General features: G+C 42.3%; 1 protein-coding gene across 1 annotated transcript in view; it reads right to left on the reverse strand.

Moving 5' to 3' along the window:
• tgfbr3 (transforming growth factor, beta receptor III) overlaps positions 1 to 6,435 on the reverse strand; it is a 59,402-nt gene extending 52,967 nt beyond the window's left edge. The window contains exons 1-2 of the mRNA XM_067230571.1: positions 6,353 to 6,435; positions 1,939 to 2,124 (exon numbers count right to left, since the gene is read on the reverse strand). Of these exons, the coding sequence (XP_067086672.1) occupies positions 1,939 to 1,999 (61 nt within the window). The 5' untranslated portion in view covers positions 2,000 to 2,124; positions 6,353 to 6,435. The remainder of the gene's footprint in view (positions 1 to 1,938; positions 2,125 to 6,352) is intronic.
• Positions 6,436 to 8,787: the final 2,352 nt, after the last annotated feature.

Here is an 8,787-nt window from a genome sequence, read left to right on the forward strand (position 1 = left end):
GAGAATAAAGGTTTTGGCAAGGTGAGGAAAGCACACACGTATAGGGTATGGAGAATAACAAACCGTCCCAGTTAAAAGAAAAGGAGGGGAAAGAGAGAGAGAAGGGGGGGGAGAGAGAGAGAAGGGGGGGGGAGAGAGAGAGAAGGGGGGGGGGGGAGAGAGAAGAGGGGGGAGAGAGAGAGAGAAGAGGGGGGAGAGAGAGAGAGAGAGAGAGAAGAGAGGGGGAGAGAGAGAGAGAAGAGGGGGGAGAGAGAGAGAGAAGAGGGGGGGAGAGAGAGAGAAGGGGGGGGCGAAAGACAGAAAGAAACTGAGAGAGAGAGAGAGAGAGAGAGAGAGAGAGAGAGAGAGAGAGAGAGAGAGAGAGAGAGAGAGAGAGAGAGAGAGAGAGAGAGAGAGAGAGAGAGAGAGACATATGGGAAGAAGGCCATCAAGGTACTTTGGTATAACTTTTAAGAGTTATGGCCTGTATCCCGGATTGCATTACGATGAGAGAAGACTTATCAATTTAAACATTACGTAAGCACTGTTCTGACAAGTTTAGTGGGCAGATGTGACTGTTTACACAGATGTTGCCGTAAGGTAGAAGAGAGAGAGAAAGTGAGAGAAGAGGAGGTAAAAATTGCATGTAATTTTTTTTTCTTCTGCTATTTGCTTCAATGCTGCAGTTCTCTACAAAGCTAGCAATCCTTTTGGATTAAAAAAGAAAAATATTTGGACATTTCTTGTAATAAAACAATGTGCCTTAACCTCCGAACCGTGGTGCTGTGTTTTCCTTAGAAATCACAGGCTGTTGCTAGGATTCAAGGACTCAACACGGGGTGGACAACAGTAGACAGACAGACATTATATGGAGGTATGATTTGCATGGCCTGTAGATATTTCACAGCGTGTGCTCATCATATCTGAGAGGAAGCCAATGCAGAGAAGACACAATGTGCTTTGGGGGGGGGGGCAGATGGCTGAGCGGTTAGGGAATCGGGCTACCAATCAGAAGGTTGTTGGTTCGATTCCCGGCCGTGTTAAATGACGTTGTGTCCTTGGGCAAGGCACTTCACCCAACTTGCCTCGGGGGAATGTCCCTGTACTTACTGTAAGTCGCTCTGGATAAGAGCGTCTGCTAAATGACTAAATGCTTTGAAACCTCACATAGAATATAAAGATCAAAGCTGTCAAATGTGGCATGCAGATTTGACTTGTCTTGGAGATTGTGGAGAAATAATCAGAGCAGTGCCTCATAGGAATTTACCAATTATACAAAACAGGAGTAATATAGATGGACAGCTATTTTACAGTAGAACCATAAAATAGAGAAGAAGATAAAGGTCAAAAGTCAGGTTTGTGGATCGGAATTTGTTAGAAAACACCCCAAACCACAGGTATTTTACAGTCATCATCATATGATTTGTTTAGCTGTTTGTTTTTCTCCTCAGCAGTCGGTCTTGTCATATGGCTGTAAATTTACGGGCTTTTGGCAGAGCCAAAGTATCATTCCAATCAATCAGGCAGATACATGTGGAAACACCATGGAGTACTGGACCTGCCGAGTGTTTGGCCTGTGAGATTGAACCTGTCAGCACTTTCTTAGCCCAAATCCCCCTGCCTCAGTGCCCTGACGAGCGTTTGTCTTGAGAACCATGCTGGGAGGAACAGGGGGAAATTCCCACAAAGTCAGGCAACAGGCAACACTAGACTCGCCCTAACGAGGCCTGAAGTGCAAAGAAACGGTGTTCTTCTCTGCACATTTACGACTCACCCACGCGAAACTCCACTGCAAGCACCTTACAAAAGGCAAAACAACTGCACCATTAATTCACTATATGAAATTACTAGAAAAATATTCACACAAACCCACACACAGGCAAACTTCTGTTATGGAACTTCCATTTCATTGTAGACCCCTTGGCTTTGTGTGCGAAAAAAAAAAAAAAAAGATCTTACCTGCACATGCCAAGCAACAGATTGCGAGGAGTAGCAAGGTTTTGAAGGCACTGCCTGCCATTGTGGTACTGGCCTGCAGCTTCTCCTGCGAGGGAATGTTGGGCGGGCAAGCTGGTCTTTCCCCGGGAGTTCACAAGGACAATCTTCTACCACACGGTCGTCGAGGGAGAAGCTTCAGAGCTCCTGCTGCAACAGGAAAGAAAAGGGAGGCAGCGAGTTAAAGAGAGACCTTTCGAGCGCATTTCAGCGCAGCCAAACAGCAGGGTATTAGGATCTAGCTAATATTCCTGGTGGGACTAATGAAAAGAGACAGGGGAGACAGTGGTCCGGAGAACCAGGGATTAATCTGGGAGGGCTAATTGGGAGTCATGTGAGTTTTAGACTGGGTGCACAGAAACACATCCCCTGCCCCACAGCTAGTTAGAAAGGTCTCCCTAAGTTGGCAGGGGGTGTCCGGGTGTCTGTGAAACACTTTAGAACATGCTATGGGTTGTTGAACACACTTTAATTGAGACTGTTAATAACTGCAGCATCTTGCGACGGAGTGTTGTGAGGGCGGCTTAATATTTTTACATTTACATTTAGTCATTTAGCAGACGCTCTTATCCAGAGCGACTTACAGTAAGTACAGGGACATTCTCCTGAGGCAAGTAGGGTGAAGTGCCTTGCCCAAGGACACAACGTCAGTTGGCATGACCGGGAATCGAACTGGCAACCTTCGGATTACTAGTCCGACTCCCTCACCGCTCAGCCACCTGACTAATATACTGTCGCAGCATGCTAATCAGCAAGACCACAACTGAACTCTTTAACTTGACTGACCTAACTAAACACACACGCTGGCCAATATACACGGTGCAGCAGTGCCTTCGACTCCTCTGGCCTCTTCAGCTTTGGAATAATGAGCACAGATGACATTCAAGAAATTTAAGAATTCACGCCATTTCGAATGATGTAAAGATATGTGGTTTTATTGCAATAGCCAACATTGCTTTGAACCACTGCTTTAAGCAGCAGGCTATCATTGCAGCGTAAGCCCGGTACAATGGTGAGCGCTTTCTCGTTTTGTCACTGAATGGTGAGGATTATCTTAAAACAGCGTCTATTCAGAGCAGGGAATTCTCTGTACAATAGAGCAGTAATGGAGCACAAGGACAGTATTTTTCAGATAACAGGCCAGTACATAGGATCTTGACAACCAGTAGTCTCCCCCCTCTCTCTGACCAACACTGACCAAAGACAGCACTACTTCTTAGGTTTGAAGGATCAAGAGGTAGCGGAATGTGCGAATAAATTGTACAAATGAAGTTGTCAGCTTCAAAACACAGCCATAGATAAGGGTCTGTGAGACACCCATGATCCATCTTCATTAACCCTTGTGTTATCTTCGGGTCATTCTGACCCATCAGTCATTGTGACCCACCGTCGTATTGCGACAGATTTACCGCATACAAAGACAAAGTGAAGCATTTTCTTTTAACAGCTAGGCTGTCTCAGACCCCCCACATTGCAAAGGTTAAAAGAAAATTGTTTTAATTTGTTTTTGTATTGGGTAAAATTGGGTAAACACAACGATGGTTCGTTATGAACCTTTGGGTCATGTGACCCGAAGGCAGCACTGGGGTTAAGTCTGTAGTGCAAGACGACATCAAGTAAAGCCGAGGAGGCCATATCGTTATCATCTAGAGTAGAGTTGAGTGCGCCCAGTCAGTAACCTGTAATGAATAAATAAAGCCATGGTAGCTTTGAGAGGGTCACAATGCCGGAGGTGGAATGTAGGTTTTCAGATGGAACCATAACTCTCCACCTGTCCAGTCAGGATGGGGGCGTGGAGGAACCGTGGGATGAACTGAGGGGCTAAGGTGCTCAGCTCTCCACCGCAAACAGCTGCTGGGACAAAAGGTCCTTTCACTGGCTGGTAGCTGCGGGGGCCGGGGAAATCGTTTTGTAGAATCACGACAAATATTACACTTCTGCGTAACTAGTGCCTTCCCTTTGATTTGTAGTCCCCATCCCACCACCCCGGCCTCTTTACTAAGTGGAGGCGGAGCCTCGAGTCAAAGGGAAGCTGCATTCAGGACAGAAAATCTGACTTCTAGATCCTTTCTCACACCACAGTGAAGAGTATCTTAAGCTTTAGTCGTGGGTGGGATTAAATCACGTGAATTTTGGCCAGGTGTCCACAAACACTAGACCTCAATGTTCGACGCACATGAACCATAAACAAGGTTAATGACTTGTGCTTGATTAAAAGCGATTCAAGATACCGATTTTGTTGCAGCAACAGCAGAATCACCTCATGTGACTTCTCTAAAACCCTAGCGAGGAATCCAAGCAGGGCTACAAATTCACTTAGAGCTGATCTGGAAAAGGCATCACGACAAAGGCAGACGGTAAACTGAACATAATAAGTAGCTATGAAATACTCTCACTACTGTTGTATCGGGAAGACTAAATGCCAAACCGTCTCAAAATACAGTGGTAACCACTATAGCATGCCCTCATTAACAATAGCACACTGCAAATGAATGTCCTATGTTCACCTCATAACTCCAGTGAGATGCTGTGTGATATACTAGACAACCAAATGCATAACATTAACTAGTGATTAAGTCAATAGCAGAGTTAAAGGCAATCAACTAAGACCATTACACCATTTGTCAGGAAAGCTAATAGTAAAATTCATTACTTCAAACTTCATGACCTAAAATGACACTGTGGTGGCCATCAAGTTTAAAGTACAGTGTAGTTTCTATCATATCTGTGTATGGCTGACCATCAATCACACGAGGAAGTACTGCTGGTTAATGAACAATGTGTTCATCAGCAAACCGTTACTTATTGAACCCACTTCAGTAAGTACAAAGCCATGTGTCTGTAATATCACACTGTTGAGAGGGAAGCCTGACACAAGCACCATTGTGGGTGTATGAGAGCACGGCAATGAAGGACCCTTTTTACGCAGTAAAACATTGAATGGGGTCACTAGGCTAACCACACACTCCTTTGATGTACTTTATACTCTTGACTACTGCATATGTTCCGCCAAGAAGTTGTTGCAAGTGCCTTCTTCTGCGCTGTGGTGTGTTGGGGTGTTAGCATCAAGGCTGTGGATGCCAACATGCTTTAAAACTGATCAGGAAGGTGGGCTCTTGCTAGGGGGGGGAGGCAAACCTTGGCACCCTGGAGTGAGTGACAGAGGCAAGGACACTGTCACTGCCACTCATGTCACCTTAACCTTAACTGTACCTCAGCTCTTGGGACTCTTCTTGAATACTTAACTTGATTTGGATTCCGCACTGTTAGCACTGTTTATACTAAGAAGGTTTATACTATATATCGAGACCTGACTATATATCTAAATGACTAGTACCACAGCTATGGATCAGGCCTTTGTTTGACTCGTCACACTTACAGACCAAACACAAGCACAAACAAGTTCCTTTCAGAGAGAAATCTCACTCAGAACAACTGAATGTGTGACCTATCTGGTGAGTCACAGAGCAAAGTAACCTACACATGCGCTAACAAGCATAGCTCATACTTGCCCTGCCTAAACCCTTGTATTGTTCCAATCATAGCAGCGTATGTTTTTTGCCTGATTTGACAACATAACAGAGTTGTCAAACAAAGGTTTTAGGTCACGGTTTTTGTATGGCATTGCGTCTTAATTAATGTTAATTTCCTTACATGTGCCATAGGCGATAGGCTTTCTCTCTGCTTCTCAGACAAAAGAGCTGACAGATCTAGCAGACTTGGCTGTCAATATTGGCAAAAACGTATATTCATGTAATTGTCATTCTTAGATAACTATATATAGTCATACCTAATCTACACGTAATGAGTTAACATAACTATAAACAATCCAATGTGTCACACACGTGTCAAACTGTATCTAAATTAAGTGTTTAATGTCTAAAGACCATAATCCATTGCAAGGCCGTTTAAAAACTTATGCGTGCACACTTATCAATCTATTAATTTATCAATACATTTGCATTAGAACAAATACATCGTTGTTTCTCGATAACTTGTACAGCAATTTGACATAGAACAGTTTTGCACACACAGAATAAACATTCTGCACCGGTTATGGTAATACAATTGGTGAATAATGTACTTTGTAAAATTGCATCAGAGCACAAGTACAAGTTGCCTAAAAACATTTGCGACACGCTATATTGTTCTGATTAGCTTGGAGTGCATCCCTTCGAGGAGCAATGAGAGGGTATGTCATAGCATGCCTGAGACAGATGTGTCCAGGGCAGAACATGCACATGTTGTAAGACTATTCTTATAACATTTCTAACGTTTCTTCTAAGTCATAGAGTCACTAAACAAATGTGAAGGTTTCTGGCGGTTGGATAGACAGGCATAGAAAACTTATAAAACTTTAAGATGAACACTGACGTACCATAAAGAATCTCCAGAAATGTCAATGTAAACTTTGTTGAAGTTGCTGCCGTTCGAAGGCGCAAAAGACGTGTTTCTTTTTCAATGAAGAATTCACAACAAGTTGTTCATTAAAACAACAAGAAAGGTACTGGCGAAATAAAGCAGGATTATGAATAATGAGTGCGCTCCCTTTGCTCAAAACTTTTAAATACCTATCTCCGTTTTCTCTGTGGTCTCCATCGAGGGGTGGGGCTTGGAGGAGGAGGCTGCGAGGTAGGTTGTAAACTGGTTTGATCAAGGAGGTTGATAAGGGGGATTTGACGTTAGTTTTTATACTTTTTGCTGTAAACACAGAGAGTGAATGGCTTTGCTTTAAGCCTACTTTCAAATTAATTTGCTTTGTGGATGAGGTAGTCGTTGAAGCTCGAAGTGATAGTAACCATCACACATATGGGTGAAAGTTATCTGGGGTCAAAAATGAACGGTCCTATTAACTAGCAATTATGGCCACATCATTGTGAAGAATTGTTTACAAGATAATTTTATATTCGGGTTTGTATCCGTATGGGATTTGGTGATCAAGAAAGGAACATTCAATGGAATATTGTTTGGTTGATCCACATGCTGAGTTAATGTCTATAAAAATCGGTTATAACCCAGTTTATGAACATAAGAAAACCATCGTTGTTGGAAGTTTATATTAATGGAAAAGCTTATCAATGCTGTTTTTTTTAGTTCCTATAAAGGGTCCTCTTCTAACATCTAAGAATCAAAATGCATGTAGTCCTCACATCTGAAATGTGTCTCATCATTGAAGCATCATCCTGTCTCCCACCCCACTCATGTTTGAGAATTTCTGTGATGTAGCAATCATTGATTCTGTTTTAGTACACACATAAATTATGTTTTATTACTCACATTTATGTCACCGTATCTTGCAAACTTCACGCCTAGCTCTATTGTGACATCAATCTTTTCTGAAGGAGACGCAGCGCTGGGTACAACATAAATGTCAGCATACTGATTTGCTATAATGAGAAGGCACCTACAACAAGAAGGGAGAAAACTTTGTTTTGGAAACATCTTGCTGCCTTCACAGAAACATTGATGTGCTGCTTTTGAAAGTTGACAAGGACGTGCTTAAAGAGACCATCTTATTTTACATCTCATAAATATGTATGCCATTGTGCAAGTTCTTTTGTATTGTATGTTTATTTACTGTTTAAATGATTACTTGTCCATTATCATTTACATTTAGCAGACGCTCTTATCCAGAGCGACTTACAGTAAGTACAGGGACATTCCCCCGAAGCAAGTAGGGTGAAGTGTCTTGCCCAAGGACACAACGTCAGTTGGCATGACCGGGAATCGAACTGGCAACCTCCGGATTACTAGCCCGATTCCCTCACCGCTCAGCCACCTGACTCCTTGTGCAAAGGGGATGGGTTGGTGCACAGGGTTAACATTTGACAATGAATAAAGCAAGCATAGAATGTACAATATTGATACACTTCACTGAAATTGCATTGCTTTTAAAGTTCACTTGTATAGCATGTTCCGAGGTTTTTGACATTCTTGAAAGCATATCCTTGGCCTAAATCTAGGTTTGGTCAATATCTATGTATCTATATCTAAATATAGGCTATATCACCTACATTAAGAAATAAGAGGATCAATGAAAATATAATTACATCACCACATTTTGATGTCAGTTTGAAAGTGTGGATGGTGGTAAAGGATTATGGCGTTATCAACTTTTACCATGATTTCTGATGCCTGCTGTAAAAAAAAAAGAAGAAAAATAATAAAATTATTCAAAAATACTTGACGTGTTGATAGACCCCTGCCTTTTTGGAGCAGGGCCTAAAAATGCATTGCCCAACCATACAGAGCATGTCGTTATAGGCATAATAGTGTCAACACTACCCAAGAGTATAAAAGTCTTCTATACTCTTTGATACTATTCAAAATCTGTGGTTAACACTGCCCTCTTGTGGTTTGATGGCAAGTGGCATTCCTGACTCAACTGAAGTACTTACACACAACAAATTAAGCCCTTATGAATTTGTGGTCTGGTGTGTCATGATCAGATCTTCTCCAGATAAATTGTACTGCAGAGAGAACAACGGTTCAGGAATTATATTAATCTAGCACGAGAACAGCCAAGCAGCCAAGCATTTATAATGAATTTGAGAAAGGAAAGTAAAATTCAATCTGAAGAGGCTTTGAACCGCTTATCTAATATTCAGACCTTGTTTTTTGTGCACAGCCAAATTAATATTATGTTAACCGACATCCGGGTTTCTTTAGATATGTATTTTATATTATGGGTTACACAGTTTCTAGACCAATCACGAAATAGTGTGAGATACATGCGCATCCTGCAAAACGTCTCCCCTCCCCCCACACACTGCACTTGGCCAAATGAAAGTTCACTGTGTACGGCTAAGCTAG

Source organism: Osmerus mordax, chromosome 27 (genome assembly GCF_038355195.1).
Source record: "Osmerus mordax isolate fOsmMor3 chromosome 27, fOsmMor3.pri, whole genome shotgun sequence".
In the NCBI taxonomy this organism is placed as follows: Eukaryota; Metazoa; Chordata; class Actinopteri; order Osmeriformes; family Osmeridae; genus Osmerus; species Osmerus mordax.